The 23,402-nt window shown below is 37.6% G+C and overlaps 3 protein-coding genes across 3 annotated transcripts; all 3 read right to left on the bottom strand.

Annotated features, from left to right (window-relative positions):
• Positions 1-729: 729 nt before the first annotated feature.
• On the bottom strand, positions 730-1,599 carry LOC138907113 (peroxisomal and mitochondrial division factor 2-like). Its single transcript, XM_070197291.1, has 3 exons — positions 1,462-1,599; positions 1,310-1,383; positions 730-1,252 (listed from the first exon to the last, which is right to left on the bottom strand). Exons 1-3 carry the CDS (start codon positions 1,597-1,599, stop codon positions 730-732), a joined length of 735 nt encoding a protein of 244 aa, XP_070053392.1.
• A 3,423-nt stretch (positions 1,600-5,022) lies between these two features.
• Positions 5,023-11,276, bottom strand: LOC104120780 (putative zinc transporter At3g08650). Its single transcript, XM_009632620.4, has 6 exons — positions 10,990-11,276; positions 9,210-9,918; positions 8,062-8,346; positions 7,435-7,563; positions 6,808-6,905; positions 5,023-6,114 (listed from the first exon to the last, which is right to left on the bottom strand). The coding sequence occupies exons 2-6, from the start codon at positions 9,675-9,677 to the stop codon at positions 5,301-5,303; spliced, it is 1,794 nt and encodes a 597-aa protein (XP_009630915.1). The 5' UTR covers positions 9,678-9,918; positions 10,990-11,276; the 3' UTR covers positions 5,023-5,300.
• A 5,415-nt stretch (positions 11,277-16,691) lies between these two features.
• On the bottom strand, positions 16,692-17,513 carry LOC104120781 (ferredoxin-thioredoxin reductase, variable chain-like). Its single transcript, XM_009632621.4, has one exon. It carries the CDS (start codon positions 17,340-17,342, stop codon positions 16,848-16,850), a length of 495 nt encoding a protein of 164 aa, XP_009630916.1. The 5' UTR covers positions 17,343-17,513; the 3' UTR covers positions 16,692-16,847.
• Positions 17,514-23,402: the final 5,889 nt, after the last annotated feature.

Raw genomic sequence — 23,402 nt, 5'->3', positions numbered from 1 at the left:
GAAAATGGCTCAATCAGGGAGTCGAAATACCCCAAGTGGATAGCCAACGTGGTGATGGTCAAAAAAAAAATGGGAAATGGAGGATGTGTGTAGACTTCACAGACCTAACCAAAGCATTCCCAAAAGATTCATTCCCATTGCCACATATCGACCAACTCATTGATGCAATGGCCGGGCACGAACTGCTGAGTTTCTTGGACGCATACTCGGGTTATAACCAGATACTCATGGAAGAAGACGACGACAATAAAAAGGATAAAAAAGCAAGACATACAAACAAAGAAGCAAAACATACAAGTACAGAAATAAATCGCAGCAAATGAAAAAAGGTACTTATAAAAAATAGATCAACCTTGATATTCATACTTGAAGAATTTTTACAAATACACCAACAAAAATATAAAAAAGAGTTAAAACAAAACTACTGGCCCTCGCCATCACTACCCTCAACACCTTTGTCGTCTCGTCCTTCAACGTCATCACCGTCTAGGCCTTCAACGCCCTTGCCATCCCCATCCTAACCATAGGCAGAATCATACCAAGCACCGTCTGCGAGTCGATCCACATCCTCATCCCTTTAGGAACCAGGGCGGGGCATAGCTAGATCATAGCTACAAGCAAGCCGAGCATCGCGAGCCTTGACCCGAGCATCCTCAAGGCCACCTCAGAAAGAGAGCATGTTGCAAGTAACTCACAGAACACATCTAGTCGGGCTTCCGCATGAATCCACTATTCATACAGATCATAAGGGATGTTCGGGAAATCAGAAGCATTAGACGAAGAAGGTCGCTCGAGCAGTTGGGCTTTCTCGGCCTCAAATGCATCAACTCGATCATACAACTCGGAGGTTTCCTTGTCCATCTCCCCCATTCTTTCCTCGAGCCGGTCCTCCTTAGCCCTCGCCATCGACTTATTATTTTCCCGCTCAGCACGAAGAATCTTGTTCGCCAGCTCAAGTATGTCCACCTTTCTCCGAGCATCTAACCAAGAGGATTCTACCTTCTCGAGCTCCTCCTGCTTCTCGGCAATCTCACCCCTGAGAGCCTCTACCTGGAACTGGCACTCTTTAAGCTGGCCTCGCAGTTGGACCACTTGAGCTTGAAGGTCGCTGCATTGGTCCTCCACACCCTTACTGAGCTCGAACTCTTCTTCTTTTCTCCTCAACGTTTCCTCGAGAATGCTCCACTTCTCTACGGCCTCCATCAGCTCTTCATCCCTCTTCTTCAAGTCTTCGCTCAGGGCCCGCACATCACTGCCCTCATGAAGCTAACTTCGGAGATCCTGGTATTTCTCGCGGTACTCGGTATACTTTCCTTTCAACTTCACAAAAATCTCTTTGCGCCTCTTCTCCCTACGAGCACTCTCGATCTCCAGAATGACCGTCTACAGATCGAAGAAAAATTTTAGAACTTAAAAACAAGCTAAGGCATAAGGAATGTGGCACGTAGTAGTTATACTTACATTAAGGACGAGGCCGGGGATACTCTTCGACAAAGTGTTGTCGTTTATCTTCTTGAGGGTCTCATTCTCGATGTCGGAATAGAGAGGACCGAGGGTAGGGACTACCTCCTTCGTATCAACAAGCAAATAACGATCCATTGGGATCGTGATGGTCCTTGGACACCCCTCTAGTCTCACCTCGAGTTGGGTGAGCCCCTAATCGATCATCTTTAGATCGTCTAAATCGATGTCAAAGCCCAACTCATCGCTATCCTCGGCGACAACTTCCCCCCTACCACCATCGGGCAAAGAAACATCCACTGCCGCCCGAGAAGATGAAGCCTTCTCTTGCCTCGAAAGTGCGAGGTCGCTGTCAAGTGCCCCCTCCTCGATCGTTTCCCCTTCGGGACGCACCAACACGTCCACATTTGCCTCTTCCAATTGTGGGGCCTCGGGGTCCACCCCAGTACTTTCTCTAATATGTATTATGATCATCTCTCGAAGAACGAAGTCGCCATCCATTGAGTCAATGGCCATCGACATTAACCTCCCCCCCCCCCAGGGTCTACGGCTCTTCTCGTATGAGGCCTTAAATTCCCATCATCGGGGGAGACATCATCGTCCTCATCAACCAATGAGAACTGTTGAGGAGCGGGGGCAGCAGATGGGATAGAGGTGGAACCAGAAGCCGCATCAACCAGGACAGGGGTAGGTACAATAGGCCCTGCAGCCACGACGAGAGCAGAAACTGAAGGCGTAGCAGTCCTCCTCCGAAAAGAAGGCACATGCGCCCGACTCCTTCGAGAAGACCCCCGTACCTAGGAAAGGAAGAAACATATAAGTTAGCAGAGCGAGCTGATGTACAACAAAAAGGTGCAACGACCACGGCCAGGAAAGAGAAGTTACCTGCTAAAGGGAGGGCCGGTCTGAACTTCTTAAAGAAGCTTGTCAAGTCGCAAATCCCTACGGCATGAAGGAGAATCTGCTCGACCCAATCGACAATGCGCTCGACTAGAGGAGGAGGTTGGTTGTTGGCTGCAAGGAAGGAAAAATCACTTAACTAGCTCAAAATAAGCAAAGAGATGCGAAAGACGAAAAGATAAAATCCGGACACTTACGTGTGTAGTTCCAAGCCTCAGGGAAGCCGTCGATGTTAGCTACGACGTCCTCAGTCCTGACGTAAAAGAAATCAAGTCAGAACAGGCGACTGGCCTTGTCGTCCATCTTCACCACCAAACACTTACCTCCACGGTGGAAAAGGTTCAACATCGTCCCTCTATAGAAGCCAGGGGCGAATAAGGGCACCAAATGCCGCACCGTCACTTCGACCCCCGCGAGCTTGGCAAATTTGGTCAACATCTTGATGACTTTGAAGACATAAGGGACGAGCTGAGCGGGAAAAATGCCGTAGTGGCGACAAAACTCTTCCACCAGCGGGGGAAGAGGAAACGAGTAACCAATAAAGAATGGGTACGCATATAGAGCGCAGTACCTAGGGATGTGAACATGCACTTCGTCCCCTTCAGCGGGGATCAGTTCGATGTGGTTGGTTAGGCCGAATATGGCTTTAAATTCACCTAACTGTTTGGATGCCATCGTCGATAGGAAATGTTCAGTGTCGCGTCCAGTGATCGGTGGAGATTGGACCTGGCTTCGGGGTTGCAGGGAAGTATCTCCCCCACCTACGGAAAAGCTTCATCCTCAACAACGGCAGCAACATTCTCCTCGTGAGTAGGAAACACAACCGCCAAGGGAGCGACGCGAAGCATCAGATGATAAGTTTGACATATTTATGAGAGAGTAAAGAAGGAACCTGGGAAGAGAACAAAGATACAGAGAAGAAGGTTCAGAGAGAGTTTGAAATCTCGAAAGTTTAGGAGAGTAAAAATTTCAAAATCGGGTTTGGTCCTCCCTATTTATAGAGATTGAGGCACCAAATCCGAAACGGTTTGTCATAATGGGCACCAAACCCGAAACAACTCATCATGATTAGCACTGAAATCAAAACGGCAGATCCCATCAAAGATCACACTCAAATCGACGCAATGCATCGAGAACAAGTGTCATCATGACGCATGACGTCACCCCCTCTCTTGGACCAGATGGCTCCAACAAATCACCCGGAAATTTAAGGGATTTGAAACACGCGGCCTACGAAGAGCCACTTCGCCTGCTCGCTACAACGACTACGACCCATGGTATCTGTTCAACAAGCTCGACCATGAACGATATTATCTGCTCATCGAACTCGCCCGCGAGGACGACCTCAACAAGTGGAGGGACTAACTGTATGAGACAAAAATTATCTTATTTATGATTAAACCATATCAGCATTAAGAGCACCTTCAAGACCTGCCACGTGTCACCAATATGATTTCGACAAAGGGCATGCTTAAGGTCAAAGTAGTCTCACAAGAGATGAAGGGCAGGATCGAGGAGTTAACATAGATCAAGGTCGAGGACGAGCATTCGTCCTAAACAGAGTTATAACGGCTAGTTTTAGGATAAGACTCTAAACAGAATATTCCAGTGGATATTCTCTGTATTTGTACTATTAGAATTTTTTGGCACATGTTCCCTTATAAAAAGAAAGAGGCATAGTTGTAGGGGACATTGGACACTCACTTGTAAGACAACACATTGACATTCTCCGAAGATTCTTGCTTTATTATACACATACAAAATACACCTTTTTCTTGAGATTCTTGTCTAACTTTTCTCCCATGATCCGAGGAGAATCCGAATATTTAAAGGCTCATCAATCATTCATCATTGTCAGAAAGAATACTAAAGAATCTCACCCTTTTCGGATGACTCACTTGCCTTTATTTACTTAAATACCATTCTTTGCTATTAAATACTATCTCCCTCATTTTTGGATCGTTGAATATTACAGTGTTGTTATCATTTACCGCTAATTAGATTATACCCGTATTGTCTTGCCATACAAAATCGGTTAACGCATCTTTTGGATATTAACATTGGCTAAGATTAACTCTATGTTACTAGAAAATCTAATTGTTTAAACCTAGATCTAAATTTTGGGTCAAACAATATGTTCCAAAAATATTGACAACTTTCTATTTTTTAAAACTATTTAACTTTTAATATTTATTTTACCCTTAATAAACAAATTTATCACTATAACAGACAAAATCTACCCACTAAGGTGACTTTATTGTTATAGTGAGTAAAGTTTTATGACTTAACTACTATAATAGGTAAAGTTTTATTACATTAATATTACAAAAATATTTTTGACTTTAATATTATAGTAGGTAAAGTATAGTTACTTCAATGTTACAAATAATTGTGACTTTACTATTATATTGGCTAAACTTTAGTGATCATATAAGAAGTGAAGGAATAAAGTGTTAACAATCAGAGACGAATCTAAGGATTTTATTTTAAGGAGATGGGCGCATCACTACTGCCATCGTGAGAGAGAACGTGTCATGCGGGTGGGATGCCAAAATTGCAATTCCAGCAATTGCTTAAAAACATGGGAAATAAAAAAGAACTATACTGCAGCTTGAAAGCGCAAACATGCCATTCTACAGAATTATACTTAAATACAGAATATGCATAAAATATCTTTCATTCGTCATGAATATACTTCTGGATATCGTTCAAGATTATCGCTAAAAGGCTTTCACTTCCAAAGAAATAAAGGCTAAACTAATATACAATAGACAATCCCATCTCTCCCCTGATGAACTTCCTGTACTGCTGTATAGCTCCTTTGTCGAGAAAAATCTACACAACCAGCCTTCAGTGAGTTTGAAGCGCACAAGGCTGGGTGCAAACTGAGTTAACTTTGAGGTCAATATATCCAAAACGTTATCATTTATGCAACTTCATCACCTAACAGCTTCTGGTGCAGAGTTGCAGTAAGGTGTATGCAAACAAACCAACTTAGTAAATGCTAGACAAATACTCGTAAACAAAATGCCTATTATCAGTCCCGTAATACTCTTCTGCTTTTCGAGACTCATTGCCCTCTTAAAAATGCTCCCAAAACATGGAAGTAATCCCCCACAGGCAAACATCATGATGTGGTCCAGACCACTGTAGTCAATACCTGCAAGTATTGCTCCGATTGCAGATGACGGACTTATGAAGCCAATAAGCGCAGCAGCTAAAAGGGACGCATGCCAGCTGTCAGTTGCTCCGTAAATGCAGCTAGCAACAGCTGCACCACGTGGCAGTCCGTGAAGTGAGACAGGAAGAACCATGTGCCGACCAAGTCCATAAGCTTTAGGTGCAGCGACCCCCAAAGCAAGCCCCTCTGAAAGTGCATGGAGGGCAACTGCAGCACAACACAGGATTGACTGAAGGGTGAGAGCACTAACTGGAAATCCGGTTACAGTAGATAAAGTATCTGCTGAAGTCCTCTTGCGACTTCCAATTTTAGTGACACTAGCCGTTGAAAAATGGGAAAATGAGAATCCTGTTGCGAGGAGCGATACAAGGGGGATAAACCCCATCTTTGAAGATAAGACTAGCTGCAATGGACGCCATGCACCGAGGACGAAGGCTGTGCCGCAGGCTACACCAGTCAGGAGAGCATGCTGAAGACGAAAAGCAAGAGCAAATGCAACAAGAGATACACCACCAAGCAGTGGACCAAGTCCGAAAAGTAGAGAAACAAGGAAAGCAGAAGCATCCTCCGAACTGCCATTGCAACATGAATTGGTTAGAGAGACAGCACACATCAAACTTATACTAATGGGAGAATCTATATCAAAGTAAAAAACCATATATAGCTTAAACATATTACAGATTCATTCATGTCTTTCAATCCTTAGGTACCTTGCAGTAAAAACAGCAAATTATGCAAACTGGAATGACAATGAAACATTTTGCTCTGATATCATAAAAACACACAATGATTCTCTCGACTTCCAAAAAAACTTATCTTAACATACCATAAAACCCTGAATATTATTTCTACGATTAGTACCCCATAACCTTCACAAAAAAAGCTCCAGCTTTCCCTAATATACAAAGTCAATAGAATTTTCCCTGTTATCGGTTGCATCAACACTCTAAACAAACCGCAGCAATGATAAGAAATAGACAGACAAACAAGCTATACCACAAACCAAAGCAACAGAATACAGCTAGAGCGGGAGGTCCTTCTCAAGTTCAATGCCATTTAACCAATTAACTAAAAGCAAAAGAAGAAGACTTCAAAATAAAATCTAGAAGAAAAAGATAAGACATCTTAGCAGTGAAAAACTCTTATCATCCCAAGACTAACAGTACGGCTTTTCTACTTCTCTTCACCAATATGTTTCTTCTACTGTTATTGTCATTGCAGGGTTGGGGAAGCAGAGATGTAGGGCAGGTGAAAGATGAACTCACTTGTAGTTGTGGCCGAAACTCTGGAACAGAGCACTAAGAGCTTCCATAAATGCTACTGAAAGAGTAGCAGCTGATGCAACATGAGATGGTGAGGCTTCCTGCACATAGAGAACCATAAGTTCCAAATTAAAGGAAAATGTAATATTGTTAAAGACTACAGGAAATAGTGCTAGATTATAAAACCTAAGATCCAGATTTAGGTTGTGGAATTAATGTTATCATTGTTTCAAGAAGATGTCAATGAGATGCTACAAAATAGAGTATTTCCTTTTGAACTAACATCCATAAAGTCAATTTCACTTGGACAAATAGAAGTGTCATTATCATTCTGGTCTACTGATTTTAATCAGTTGATAAAATTCAAAGAGTCAACTCCATCTAAAGTTCCATAGAACAGTACATTAAGTGCTTCTCCACATATATTACAGTCCAAGATACGCCCATTTCTTGCCAACTAAAAACATCATGGATCACTAAAGTGCATTCTTTTAATTTTTCTATATCCTCAATTTCTCCCTCTTTCTTCCTTTTATTTTCTCTTTTTCCCCCTTTAGGAGGGTGGAAGGCACCATACAAGTCAGTTATGGAAGCTCTTTCGAAAATTAAGAGGGGCATTAAACAGATTACCTTGAAACCATCAGGAAGAACCTCAGCAACAACTATCCAAATCATACACCCAGCAGCAAAGCCAGTAGCAAATGGTAGAAATTTGTTAAATGCATCGGCACAGATAAATGATGGTACTGCAACAATAGGCTGCATTTAAAAGGAATTAAAGGTTTAGACATCAATATACCATGAGTACTGACAAATGGAAACTGAATATTACTAAACCGAAAACTAAAAATAATATATTATGCCTCACTTGTTCATAAATATGCAATAATCCATACTAGTGCACACAAGAACAATATACATTGTTGTTACAAGCACCTCTTATAAAAGACAAAGACTACGTATCACAAATGACAAAATCTGGTTTGACCTTTTTTTAAAAAGGAAAGTAAGTTGTATATTAAAAAGAGGAACAGCTTAGCACTAAGATGGTGCTAAGACAGTACAAATTTCTAGAACCCCTCTGTACAAAAACAAAAAGAAGGTTTTCTACTTTGAAAGAATCTGGTTTGACTTGTATCACAATGAGATAATAGTTATAGGAATCAGCGAGAACAATGTAAATACATCCCAACTTTCAGTTTTCTACTAAGAAATCCCCAAATCCGAATTTGTAAAAGATGGTATATATTCAATCACCTGCGGTAAGGAAGTTAATATACTCCATAGCATGGCATTCTGCGGAGAAACTCCTCTTGATGCAAGAACCATGCTCACAGCTAAACCCTCGGGTATGTTGTGCACGGCAATAGCCAGAGTTACCAAGATACCCTGAGAAAGACCTTTCGAGCCAGCAAAGGATACTCCAACACCAGCACCCTCCCCAAATGAGTGAAGGGTCATAATCCCAACAACAAGGATGACTTTTGCTGCATCTGCTCCCTTAATGTCCAGCATACTCACTTCACCATATTGTTCAAGAAACTGAATATGAACAGACATACAACATGAGGAATTGCAAGAGGGGAACGAAGAAATTTGTCAAGCTATGCAAGATTAACAAGAGTTCATGCACAAAAGACAATTTTTTTAATAGAATGTTTACTTCAATCGCAGAAGAGACGACGTATCCTAAACTCAGCCCACAGGTCAAGCTTATGTAACCAGCATTAGCTAGTAATATGGCAAGGCTTTTATTATGTCCTTCAGTCAATAGAATTTAGAAACAAGAATACAGCACACTATATCTGACATCCACTCAACAGAATGACTGGAACTGAAAAGCAGTAGCGTCTCTGCTTAACTCCATAAGACCTATTACCAACACCTCCAATATCCCAAAATGGAAGTCAACATTTAGTGGTAAAAGGTGGACACCCATGTACTTCCTTCAGATACAGTAAATGTTTCAAGACACTGACATGCAAGAAAGTTGAAACCATGATGTCCAGAAGAAGCTTGCAAGTAGGATCCCATAACTTCTTATTGATCAAACAGAAATATTTAGGGAAATGTCTCCCACTTTGATCGTAAGTACTCTAAGTTTGAAAATAGCGGGAAAGCTAATAAACGTTACGGCCCTATAAAATTTGTAAGATAACAGGCCAAAGATACTGAAAGAGCAGCAGTGCTTCCCGTGTATCAAGCTTTACTTACTCATGGAACATTTTCCTTTTTTTATCTAGCTTACGAGTGACAGCAACCACATGATAGTAGTGATGACAACAGAATTACTTAATGGTATTCAATAAAACCACTTAATGTTATTCAATAGCAGAAACGATATAAAACTAACGGAAGGACGAAAACTGGAGAACAAGAAAGCCGTGAAAATGGGCCTTTTTCACCTTCTTACAAAGCAGAATGAAGATCCCACCAGCCAAAATACCAAATACAACCCATCCACCACTTCCATGATCCTGTCCTTCCTGTATAAGGTCAAAGCTCGCTGCCAACATCACTCCAGCAGCCATTCCATTGCATATTCCCGACCATTGAGGATCCAACTCCACAAAGAAAAATGGTATTGCTCCCAGACCACTAGCCGCAGCCATTGCCAAGGTGAACAATGCAACAGTTGAAACAGAAACTCTGGTGTTATCACCAGTCCATTCACCTTTTCCATCTACACTGACAGAATCTACATCATATTCTTTACCAGAACCATCAATTATATTGGTTCGGGCATTCCTTAAAGGAGCGGTTATTACCCTTTGTACGCTCACTTCTTCAAATGCATCTGTGACATAAAAAATCAAAGCTGATACAAACAGAAAGAATAAAAGAAGTTGCCCAAATCTCGACCCCATCATCATGATTACATCAACAAATAATTCTAGCACTGAAATTCCTCAAAACTAGTATAATCATCAAGAGGGTCATTGGAAAGTCATCATCATAGATGGCTGCAGCCTTCACCAGAAACTCCCTTTGGAACAACTCTCTTTGTGGTAAGCTTCTTCCACTATCAGAAGCCATTGCATACTGAATTCCCGATCAATCTAAAAAATACCATTCCTGGTAATGTTGTCAAGGTTCTAACTGGTCCCTTCTGCGCTAGAATCATTAGCAACACAGTTAGGTCTCAATCAATTCAACAGAACTGTAGAAAAATTCTAAGAGACAAATAGAAGCCATGATAAGAAGACCAACAGCAAACTGAACAAAGTAGCCACTTATTGCACCTACTTTCCTCAATGCACGCATTATCTCTACTTCGAGTAAAAAGTTCATCTTGATGATTTAGTTAATACACACCAAATAATTTATGCATGATACGCTTGGTTAGAGAGTTCGCCAGCTAACAGAAAAATGGAGAATGATTTGAGATTGACGAGAACGAAGTATAAGAACTAGACAACAGGAATAACAAAGAAGAGTCTAACAACTCAACAAGGAATCCTAACTCCGGAATACACTAAAGTAGGAGAAACAGTCTTTCCTCAGTAGTCCAAAGTTTTAGTAAAAGTGAGACTTGGCTCATGATTAGATGATATCCCAAACAGCACATATATCACTTGTAATCCCTGAATATGATCAACAGAGATTAAACTTAGCCTTCTCTTGGTGCTAACAAAATTTGAGCTTTTTGGCAACATATCTCATTATCAGTTCTATTCCTCCTACCAACCAAAGAAGCTATCACTTTTTGCACCAGTCTATCATCAGAATTAGTATTAACTACCAAATATTTCCATCAAAATTCAAGTGATAATCTGTCATACCAATACATTGCACACCTCAAAAACCCAAACACAAACTCAACAATACTTAATACTACAAAAACATTAATCAGCAAAATTTAAAGCACAAAGCTTCATATGAAAATAAAGTTTAAACTAATAGACAAAGTAACAACAGGCAAAAACAAAACTTCTTAAACAAAACCACCATCCCCAGCTACCCCCCCCCCCCCAAACCGAACAACCACCTAACACAACCCTAACAAGCCAAAACCCACAGAGGAAAAAAGTGAAACACATAGATTTTACCTCCAAATCAAAAATCCAATCATGGGCAGTAATTAGCAACAAAAAAAATACAATCTTGACATAAATCACAAATAAGAGAAAGCGTTAATCTTCAAAAACCCAGATGAATACAGCAAAGAATGCCAAAGATTTTTACCTATTTGAAGGATCAGGACCAACAGATAGTTGAATTGCAATCAGCAAGTGTCAAGAATTTAGGGTTTGTGACAAGAATTATTGAACTGACTTCAAATTAAGAAAACGTGAACAAAGGAGAAAAAGGACCGATCTTTTCTAATATGGTAAGTATAATTTGTGTAATTTTGTGTATTTGCCTGATAGATAAGGGATCTGAATTCTGAATTCTGATCAGTTGACTAACAATTTACCATAAACAGAATATGGGCATTCTATTTTCTTTAGGTATTTGACAAAATACAACGTTCCGTCCATGGTTTTCATTTGCCTTTTTATTTTAAATTTTTAATCTTTTTCTTATTGAAAAAAATTTAAAAAAATGGAAGACAAGTAGACTGATGTTGGAAAAAGTTTAGGGTAACATCTTTTAGAGAAAAAATTTCGTGCATAGTAAAAACGTGTAGTTAAGATCGTAGTTAACACGTACGAAATAAATAAGGTGTTTATAAAATCTCGAAGAAGTTCAAAGACTCTTGCATGAATAAATGTCAAAATTACTTTAATTCATGCTCTCTGCCATAAGTGTAAGTAAAGATGAAATGCAAGAAGAAAAAATATTATATTTTGAAGAAAAAATAGAGGAACTGTAATTGTGTTCATATCAATCCAATATTTAGTCACTCCATCTAAAATGCAACAATATAGGAGTGAGTACTATTTAAGAAATTAGATAGAAATACTTTTAACTATGATAATTTATGATTTATTAGAATTCATAGGATCACCTACAAATTACATTTGGCTCAATCATCTCTTACAATTTTGTTTCCTGATTAACATTCCTTCCGTATACACTCAACCACGCAAAACAATTTATATATTTTTTTTTTACCTTCTATGTTAGAAATTTAAAAGTCAAAATTCACTTATTGATCTCAAATGCTCACGTCTAATTAACCATTTGGTTGGTCTATGTATATCATTTGCCTAATCAAAGTTGAGTTGTGATCAGCTAGTTAAAAAATGGGTTTATCATTTGTCACCAAGACTAAAATATCTATTGAAAAATACCACTACGATATTGTCACCAATTGTATCGACGAAATGTGAATGTTATATGGCAAAGTCAATGCCACCAATCTATTCCGAAAGAGTTTTTGTACATGTGCGTGACAGTTATGCTAATTACTCCCAAACATCATCGGAAAGTCAGAACGAATTTTATAATGTTTATATATGGAGTTCTGCTAATGACAACTGACAAGGAAATAATTGTTTAGCTCCTTTTTATTTGGCTGGACAATGTTCAGTTTTTGAAAACATTAATAGTATGTTGTTTTTAAGTTTTGAAAGTGACCTTATAATTAGGAGAAGCGCAAATACTAATAGGATTAAACAGAAGTAGAACAGGTTCCAATGTCCCGCCGATTGTAAATCCTGGCTTCACAAAATACGAGAGGAATTAAAGTGATTGACAAAGGAATTTTTTATAGTGATGGTGTGATTTTAAATGAATTTTTAACGTATTGGAAAACTCTGGCGATGATCTAAAGCTTGTAAATACTTGTATAGCGTCTCATATTTATAGATTTGTGGCTGCATTTATACAATATCAGATATACGTCGAAAGCTTGCAAGGATGTTAAGCTTCAAATGGTATTAAGCTTCAAAAGCTAGCAGTCTAACTTCAACCATTTTTAATTCAATATTTACATGGCACGCTCTAGGAGAATCTTTATATTAACAAATTCAAATTGATGTCTTTTGCATGTCTGGTTCCATATAAAATGTTATGCCTAAAAAAATATTTGTAATGGATCATAAAATCGATCTCTCCCTTCTAAACCCTTCAATTCCAGAAAACTCCTTATCAAAAATCAGATACAACCTATACAACTCATCTTTTATAATGTACATATTTGAAAAACCAAATACAACTTATACCAATTACCATTTCATAGGGGAGAAGAAAGGTAAAATTTAATGGAAGGATAATGATATTTATGAGATTTGAAGCTTTCGCCTATTCACTGGGAAGATGGTTCTTGTCGAGCGAGCAAATTCTCAACCCCAAACCAATACCAATTTTCTTGCTACGCCTAACTTTGACATGTATGCCTGCCTGTCCATGGAAAAAGCTCGGACAAATGGTTACCTTATCAATGCTCCTAACACTTGAGTTTAATGGTAAGAACATAGTGCATAATTTGAAACTAAGACGCACGTCACAAGTTCCAATTTTATCGCCAAAAATTTCGTCTCAGATCAGAGATCTGTTACACATCCGATTTATGCGTACTTGGAAGAACTTGAGCTACGGCTCTATTCCTAAAATGGAACCTCATCCCTACTTGAGCTATCCAACTTCATTCATTGAAAAACCTACGACATGTTACTTGACTGACTCATTAGGTATTATTTCAATTGTTTAGTTTTCAAATCAAGCAAAGATAAGGAAATTAAGAAATGCATAATATGAATATCCTCCTACAGTTGCGAACCAATGGTAAAAGATCAAAGACTAAAAAACATAACAGTAGTAGATATCAAAATTTTAATAATAGGTGCCATCCCCACTTACTTTTGGAACAGGGGTGGGTTCTAGGAAATTGCCTACAACTCTTTGCAAATGTGGAACACAGTAAAATAAAAAATAATATGAAACAAACCAAGTTAACCTATACAAAGCGGAGAATAAGAACCAATAATTAACTTACCACTTTTGATATCTCATAATTCTGCTAGTCTAAAAACTAAGGAGAAGGACCAAAATTGCCAAATATATATATGACAAATTTCATGCCACTAAAAACTTGTTTAAGATGTTGCACAATGATTAAACTTGCAATTATGCTATATTCCAATTTTTTTTCAAGTGTAAGATGGATATCTCGTACCTATCAATGGGATGATCATAGTCGGTCATCAGACGAGACAGATTTTCAGCCGTCTATTAAATTAACAACTTTATTTGATAAGAATATCATTTGCCAAAAATGGAACGTATAATGGGTATAAGGTAGACAAATTATTGCTTGTGCCAATCTCAAGCCTCCGCGTATACTAGCATTTCACCACCAAAGGTTGTGATGGAATGATACGGACTCCTCTGTCCTTAACCATCTCGCGTTAGAGATCTGGTATATAGTCTATTTTTGTAGGAAGCTTGGATTGAAATGTAAATTATTGTTGTATTACAACCATGACAACTTCAACCTGGAAACTAGTTGGATCAAAAGTTCCCCAAGTCTAAAGTCGAAGACAAGAGTGGGTTGCTCTAGTAGTAAGCACCCTCCACTTTCAACCAAGAGGTTGTGAGTTCGAGTCACCCCAAGAGCAAGGTGGAGAGTTCTTGGAGGGAGAAAAACGAGTTTCTATCGGAAACAACATCTCTACCCCAGGGTAGGGGTAAGATCTGCATACACACTACCCTCCCCAGACCCCACTAGTGGGATTATACTGGGTTATTATTGTTGTACATCAATAAAGAGGTATGCTTTACGAGTTTGCAAAATATATGAAGCAATCTAGCATCTTGATTTCAAAAGACACCAAGAACAAAGGTAGGGCATATAATGAAACACTACCAAGTAAAAAATCAAAAGCTGGTAGGTACCATGAGATGCAGGTTCTTTCACATTCGGATCTTATATACCACTGAGAGCTCATATGGCAAAAGTATGAATATCTTAATAAGATATAATCATAAACTACATCTAAAGCTTCAGCAGTTTATGCCAACATATCAATTCTTTGCTTTTTTGCAGCAACCTTAACAATAACAAAAACGAGAGTACATTATGAACAGCTACTTCAAGACAAATTTATTGTAACTTTACCATACATCAACTTATCGACAAAGATTTAGACCTAGTATCTGCTATAGTACGAACTTTTGGAGATAGGTGTTGCTTGCATATGAAATTATTCGAGCTTTTGAGCAAAGCTTAGCTTACAGGAAAAAGATTTCCAATCCCCAGTGCCGCTATTTTGATCTTACATATATGATCCTACTATTTAAGGAAAACAATTATTATCATATTAAAGTCATGATGATTGTACGCCTTCAAATATCTGTCTCTCCATCCTCAACCTCCACATATTGGGCATTATGAACAGAGCGAATAGAACCAATTAATTTTTCATTTGTCGATAGTTTATTATCAGACCATGATCCCAACAGCAGAGAAGAAGCTCCATGAATTTGGCAACTTTCTAGAGCCGAAAAATGCAGAAGCTAAGGTATAATGAAGATCTATTGATTTGCTAAAAACAAATGCAAGTAAGCACAAACGGCATTCCCTCAAATCCAAAGTGAAGGTGATACAATGGAGCATGATTTGATATGTTTGTACAGAAAAATATGGTATAAACTGTCAAATATTGATCAGAGATATGGTATAAGCCATAAAAGATCAACAGAAGTTAAAGTATTGATCATTATCTAGTTTATGCAAGTGTAGTTTTTAAACAAACACAAGAAATTTCATATACCAGTCATGACTCATGCCATCAACAAAGACAAATGCCTCTGCACCTCAGGCTTACTTTCCGTTTCTTTTTGCTCGGGCATATCCCTAACAGGAAGCACTTGTCATTCTACACCTCTGAGCCAAGCATCACCTGTCTTTGCCTTGATTTGCAGAAAATTATTCTGTGTTTTTTAATAAGGTAATCCTCTTACACTAAGAAGGTGTATGTTCAATAATTGTTTTTAAGTATACCATATGTAATCAATAATTGTAGTCTCTTTCTTCTTGGTTTTTGTTTTCTGCTTCAACTTCTCTTATATTTATCTACATATCAAAGTACACATGCATACGCTCTTGGCTCTCCTCAAAAGCGATAACATGCCTCAGCTTAGACTAGAACCTCAAGCTCCAATTCATTCAGCAAAGATAGCAATGCAGCATTTTTCCTGCTAGTCCAATTGCTAAGGAGGCTCTTTCACATCTGATGATTACCACTTGTTACATTAGTAAGTTACTAGTAGGTCTTTCCAAATACAACCATGGCTACCAAATCAAGCTACCCACATACGAAAAAACATAACATTTTTGCCAGCAAGTTTGGAACTCTCACTCATTTCAAGTCTTCCAACACTTCATGCTTAAGTCACCATTTCATATAAACACTGTAACTAAAGTTATCCATTTAAAATGATATATATTTCCACCATAAGCACGCTAAATATTAAGTCAAGAGATTCAATAACCAGTGATCTCAAGGGTTTCATACTTTTGCTGGTCGTTCCAAGAATCAAATAGCTACCAATTAGAAAAGAAAAAGGACTAAACAGAAACATCCAAGCAAGAGTAGACTATCAAAACATTAATTCCAAACAATCTATTATTGGTTCTATATACTACTGTTGTTTCACAAATTGTTACTTAGACTAACACACATTTATCTTTCTTAACAGTGCTAACAAAATGTTTTATCTTTTTCTTTTTATGACATGGTGTAGGGGCCAGCTTACACACACGTCGATTATTACCTGCTACCCCCCACCAACACAAGTATCGAGAACAGTGTTATCTTTTTTAATAGTACAACAACAAAAAATCTAGTATATTCCAATATATGGAGACTGGAAAAGTTAGTGTGTACGGAGACCTTAACTCTACGTAGTGAAGGCAGAGAAGTTGTTTCCAATAGAAACTCGACTACTGTTATCTTTTTTAATAGTGGTAACAACAAATTTTTGAAAACCCAATGAAATGAGCCAAAATAACCATCTTTTTTTATTTAAAAAATTAGAACTACAAAATGATACACGAAAATAATACTTGTACACATGATTATTCTCATATATTCAGTGGAACACAGTAATCATTTAAAAAGCACTAAAATTATCAAATCAAAACTAAAATTAAATCAGTCAAGAAACTCAAACTCATCTTCCTTAAGGTGTGCCAAGAACTTAACCGGACCATCTCGCCCTTCCAAATTGTCCACCACGAACTCCACTTTGTAAGGCAAATTAGCTGATATTTGTTTGCCTTTATGAAAACCCACGTATTGTTTCAACGTTCCAATTCTATTTACCAAATCCAATTCCGGCACCTTAGGCACGTGATACACTTTCAACGGAACCGTAACCCTAACCCTAGATCCAACTTTCCCAATTGCTTCAGCAGATTTTTCATCAACTCCCTCATCTAAGTTCAATGCAGATGAAGAGGATACAGTGGTGGGGTTATCGGCTGTTACAGACCTAGAAATGAAATACCCATTTGCTTTTCTAGGGTTTCTTGATTTGTTGACTTTGATTTGGGGAAAGGGATTAGGGTTTAAAATGAAAGATGGGGTTTTGGAATTGGGAATGTTGAGAATTGATGATGTAAAGGAAGCTGGACTTGAAGCAGTCATGGTGGTGATTTTGGTTTACAGTGTTTTGGGGGGGGAGATTTTTATTTTTATTTTTGCTTTCTTGTTGATGGGGGATTTTGTGGGGAGAGATTTTGAGTTTTTTGTGGTGGTGGGAATTTAATAGGTTTATCCAATTGGGATGATTGGAGTATGAGATTATTATAGGGGAAATTACATGGCTATGCTTGAGGTTTTGTCCTTTGAAGAAATGAAAAGATCCAAAGAGAAGTACTAACTACAGCTTCTGATGTGACTGAAGCTATGCGACAATTACATATCCTGATATTTGCCATTAATGATTAAACAGCAATTTTGCCTATCACGTTTTAAGGCTATAATTTTGAGGTAACACTATTATTAAAGTTTATTTTGACTCAATTTATGTGATAATATTTTTTGATATTTAAAAATAATTTAATTTGAAATTTATATTTTAATTTTAATGAAAAATTTATATCTTATACATATATTACGATTTGTTTTAGATTGTAAATTTTAAAAGTTTTTCGTTTTTTTTTAAATTTCATTGCCTAGTGAAACAATAACACAAAATTGGGACGGAAGGAATATTACAACTAGAGTAATAGATTTCTTAGCACATTTGGAATTGGTTTAGCTAAGATGATAAAATACAATAAACAAATGCTGAATGGTCAACTAAGGCTTAGCGTTAAAGGATTTTTAAAAAGGTAAATTTGAAACAGAAGCAAGAGTATTTAAATGCTAGCTTTAATTAGGTAAATGCATATCGTGAGAACTGACTTGGTTCTGATGGCATAAGATAAAGTAGAAATTTTATTGTTGTATATTCAAATATAATGAAAACTATACGTTGCAGAGGATGATTGTCGATTCTTTCTTATATTCCTTTCGTCCTATTTTATGTGATATTATATGACCGGCACCTATGTTGCGCGAAAACACCTTTGAAAAGTCTCAGCACACAATTTAAGATGCTAATTTGACTCTCCTTGTTAAAGGTGTTATAAAATGCAGTTCACTACTTAAGCTCCTTTTGCGAAGGTTCCCCCTTGTTCATTACCTACAACTGTTAAGGCACCAAACAAAACAAAAAAATAGACAATGTACCAAATGATGGATTCATGAGAAGTAACTTTGCTTTTTCTATCACTATGTCGAGCATGTATTGAGGTAGCATCATATGAACTTGTTTGACCTTCATTTACAATTGATATGCGCACCTGTTGACTCAAACATATAAATTCTGTACCTTTTCCAGGTTGCTTTCCCACACTGTGTTACTTGTTTTTGGCATCCGTGTGGAGCTGCTCTTATAGCCGATGCCAAAACTCCTTTTGGATGGAATTAGTCGACTGTTGGCGACCTCTTCCTCTAGAGAACTTCCAAAACCAGTTCGTAATTCAGAGGTTAAAAGTATATCAGAAAATGGTGACATGCCTAACAAGGAAAATGAGGTAATTTCCAGTACTGAACAAACTGAGAGTACCAACACAGTAGAGGAACCCGACAATGGGGTTATTCCTAGTGCTGATCAGCTATAATGAGCAGTCACATTTGTACTCGTTCTAAGGGAAAGCTACTGGTCAGATGGAGTTCAGCTTGTAACATCTTTGAAAATATTTTTTTCCTCTTCCACTTCACTTATTCATAGTGTTACTGAGAATTAATTGATTTATATGCGAGATATCAAAATTAAGGAAGATTTTGTACATATGATGATGTTCTAGGGTCCGCGAAGGCACTAAGTTGTATGAACTCTCAGATATTGTTTCATTCTAAGAACCAAATAGGACTTATATGCTTCCTTTCGGGAAAAGAAGTGTGTGTTCCATATGCTGTTGCAAAATTGGAAAATCTTTTTACAGAATGGATATCTCTTTTATTGTTATTTGACCACCCTACACTTTAAAGGTTGATACAGGTTTATGGTTACTTTAACTAATCATGAAAAAAAATTACTTTACCTAATCATGAAAAATAATCAGTTAAGAGACGAGAAAAACCTTTGCGGAGCATTTCCTGTGAAATTAACAAAGTTGCATGGCCTCATGGTTTTGAACTTGTCTATAGAAACCAAATCAGTGGGCAAATACCAGAAATATTTCAAGCTAACATCAGTTGCATCGTTTGATCTCTCGAGCAATAAGATTTCTGGTGTCATCCTATCAAGCATGGAATCAATGTCATTCTTCGAGCTTTGATCTTAACATCTCAAGCAACAATTTATCCGGTATGGTTCCTTGTAAGGGGCAGATGACAATTTTTACAGAGTCTGCTTTTGAGGGAATCCCCATCTTTGTGGAGCTCCACTTCTACTACTATGCCAAAATGGAAACTCAAAACGATATATCAGTACTGGAGAACGACAGCAATGATGAATTTCCTGATAAATGGTTTTATGTGAGTAATGCATTGGGATTTCTTGATTGTTTTCTTGTTCCTTGCTGTATCTTGCTCGTTCGAAAGCCATGGAGGCGAGCATATTTCAGTTTCTTGGACAGAGTCATCGACATATTTGTTTCAATTAGAAGCAACAGAATAACCAGTAACGTAGTAACCAGCACCAGACAATCAGATCTAAGCACTAGATTTTCATTTTTGTCATTTTATTCAGTTCCAGTAGAGGTATAGAAGGTGAATCTCATTGTAGATAAGACATATACTGTTCATAAAATCAATATCAGGTTGGGTAAGGCGTGTTTAGATCTATATGAATACAATTAAGCCATTTAATCCTGCAATTTTCCAAGTTGCAAGTCGAAATTTTCCAGCATAATGTGTAGCTTATACTACTTGAAAATATCAAAAAGAAAAAAGTTGACGTTGTGCAACTGATTGCTCTTCCTGAAAGCTTAAAGTATACAAAATCAAAGTCCTTACATACTAGGGCTCAGATTGCACATTCCAAATACTATCTATTCAAAATTATTAAAACTTCTAAATTTAGCTAGATTAGCAGATGGTGAGGCCAACAGTGCATGGCAAAGCAGGACTAAACTAAGTTCAGCTAAGATATGATAAAAATACAATAAACAAATTCTGAATAGTCAACTAAGCCTTAACTAGGTAAGGCATAATCAGGGCATTCAACGAAATAACAGATCCTAAAAGCATAAGCTGCAGCAACATAGGTGAAATTGTAACTCTAATATTATTTCAATAGATTGATAAAATTTGCATGTACAAAACTAAGTGAATATACGCAAGAGCTGACTAATTTAAAAAAAAATAGTCAAGTGAATCACAATACAAAGATTCTCGTGGGGAAATTGAATCACAATATCTCAAAACCTTCTCCTTTCCCAGCAGCGCTTGGGACCACGGGGATCTTTAGGTGGCTTAGGCATCTAGTGAAAGTCCACCATTATAGTCCTTCTCTTTGCTTTGTTTTGCTCTGCGACCCTATCTTCATATTTCCTTTTACTTGATTCAAAAACACTCTCGATCTCTTCTTCTTCATTAATATTTCTTCTGTTATGTGCTTAGTTGTTGTTAATGTTGTAACAGTGTTCTTGCTTTGGGCGTCAGCGTCAATATCTGTCTTTTTGAAACCTTTGCCGCTCTTCCTCATAACTTTGTTTGATGCTGATTTCAGATTAACAGTTGTAGTAGTAGTGTGCAGGTTCTTGCTTTGTGCGTCAGCGTCAATATTCTTGAAACCTTTGCCACTTTTCGTCATAACTCTACTACAGTCAATGTTTGTTACTGATTTCAGATTAACAGTAGTAGCAGTCTGCTAGTTGTTGCTTGGGGTCTGCTTTGTTCCTTTTTGATAACAATCATCGAATTGTTTGTGTTTTTAAATGGGTTATGTAGACAATTAAAATTTTATTAAATTTAAATTCATAAAAAAATTAGATTTTATCTCAAAATAAAACATATATTAGTCCAAATAAATATTGTAGACTAGTATAATTGGGTTAATTAGTTAAATCTAATCAAATTGATTTAATGGAAAAGGGTTAAATATGCCCCTAAACTATTGAAAAGGGTATAAAAAACCTCTTCATCCACCTATTGGGCTAAAAATACCCCTCCATCTACCTTTTTGGTTCATTTATACCCTTTGATCGTTAAGTCAATGCTGAATTTAAAATAATAACTATTTAAATTTCACGTGGCAACTTCTTATTGGCCAAAATTAAAACATCTAACCCATTATAAAGACCTACCTGTATCTACCAATTTTTCGTACTAACCCGCTTCAAACACTAACCCGACCCGAACAAAAACTTAAACTAAAAAAAAAAAAAGGCCCCACTTCTATCAAACTCCATGGAACAAAAGCTCCATGGAAGTTGTAGCGAACATATATATGTAAATTTATACGTGATTTTCTTTTTCTTGTTATGGAATCTAGTTCAATTTAAATGATAGACACAAATTACATTATATTCAAGATGAGTTTAATTTAATCAGTTTCACATAACGGAGAGATCTCACAGTGATTGTTTGGAAGATATCATAAACCGTTGGACTACCCCTAATTTTTCGTCCCATATTATTGTCAAGAAAATCATTGGTTCATTCATGCTAGGCTTTTCTTGTTTGTTTAATTTGGTCATGAACCTTTATTCGATGATAATGATATACATGAGATTAATCAAGAAAATGAACACATGTAAATCCATTAGTTAGATGGAAGTGGGGCGTCTTATTTTATTTGAACTTTTTATTCGGGTCAGGTTAGTGTTTGGGGCGAGTTAGTCCGAAAAACGGGTAGATATGGGTGGATCTTTCTAATAGGTTAGATGTTTAATTTTGACCAATAAGAAGTTACCACGTAGAATTTAAATAATTATTCTTAAAATCTAGCATTGACCTAACTGTCAAAGGGCATAAGTGAACCAAAAAGGTGGATTGAGGGGTATTTTTAGCCCAATAGCTGGATGGGAGGTATTTTTAGACCTTTTTCAATAGTTCAGGGGCATTTTTAACCCTTCTCTGTTGATTTAAATAAAAAAAACTATACTATTGGACTAGCCCATTAGTTGGCCTTCTACCAAATGTGTCAACCCATGAGCCCCAAGTTCAATGGCCCACTAGAGTTTTCTTGGAGGCTAATCCACCTCCACGCATATATAAAGGGGTCAAAGGACAAGGCTAGAGGACCAAACAAGTAAGCAGAAGGAAAGGCTAAAGAAGCTCTGAAGAATAACATCAAGATGTCCCCCCATATCTCCTATCTTCGTCTGTGGTCAAATCTCTATAGCGGACTCAAATCATAGGCGGACGGCTTCAAATCTTCTGTTCATGATAACCCAATACCAAATCATGGTTCGTGACTACCTTCAAATTGTTTGTGACGTACCACAAATCTGAAATCTGTCAAGTTCAAGATCAAGCTCTCAAACTCTTGAACCATCATTCGTGAGGAGAAGAATCAGAGGACTACATCTCTTTAGATTTGAGATATTCTAGAGATTGTAACCCCATCACCTGAAATCGAATAAAATATTTGTCGCTACATTTCTTGTATTGACTATTATTTTTCAGGAACGAAATTTAGTTGTTACAAATTTTGATACGCCCGGTGGGACCATCTCTACCTCTCATCTCTTCTCTTCGAAGTTCAAGAACACCAAAATGGCTACAATGAAAAACAACCCTAGATCTGACTCCAAAAGAGTATTGAAAGTTGCATTGGAGATTGTTGGCTAAATCAAAAGAAGCAAAGTAGAAATACTAGGACAACAAGTGCTTAAAGTGTTGTCCACAACTCATGTTGTTGGTTCAGCTTCTCCAAAATATGTGAGATCCTCCCCGCACATGCTAGAAGAAGGGAACAACATCGTTGAGGTGGTCGAACAAACTTTGGAGTGATTTAGCCTTTTAAAAAAATGCCATAGTCAATCCCATAATCCCTTCATGCAGAAAGATGATGACGTCTTGGGCAACGAATTTGCTCCAATCTCTCCTCGTGTCACTCTGCAATCTGGTCTCTATCCAAGTGATGATCCATATCATTCTTCGTCCTCTAGAGTGGTCATACAAACGATGATGATTGAAGCTTCTACCATAGAAGAACAACTTGCAAATTTGACAAAACAGTTGAAGGCCTGACAAAGTACATGAAAG

This window comes from Nicotiana tomentosiformis, chromosome 1, assembly GCF_000390325.3.
Source record: "Nicotiana tomentosiformis chromosome 1, ASM39032v3, whole genome shotgun sequence".
NCBI classification, from domain to species: domain Eukaryota; kingdom Viridiplantae; phylum Streptophyta; class Magnoliopsida; order Solanales; family Solanaceae; genus Nicotiana; species Nicotiana tomentosiformis.
Note: the sequence above shows the minus strand (reverse complement) of the source record. Positions and strands in the feature narration are given on the sequence as shown.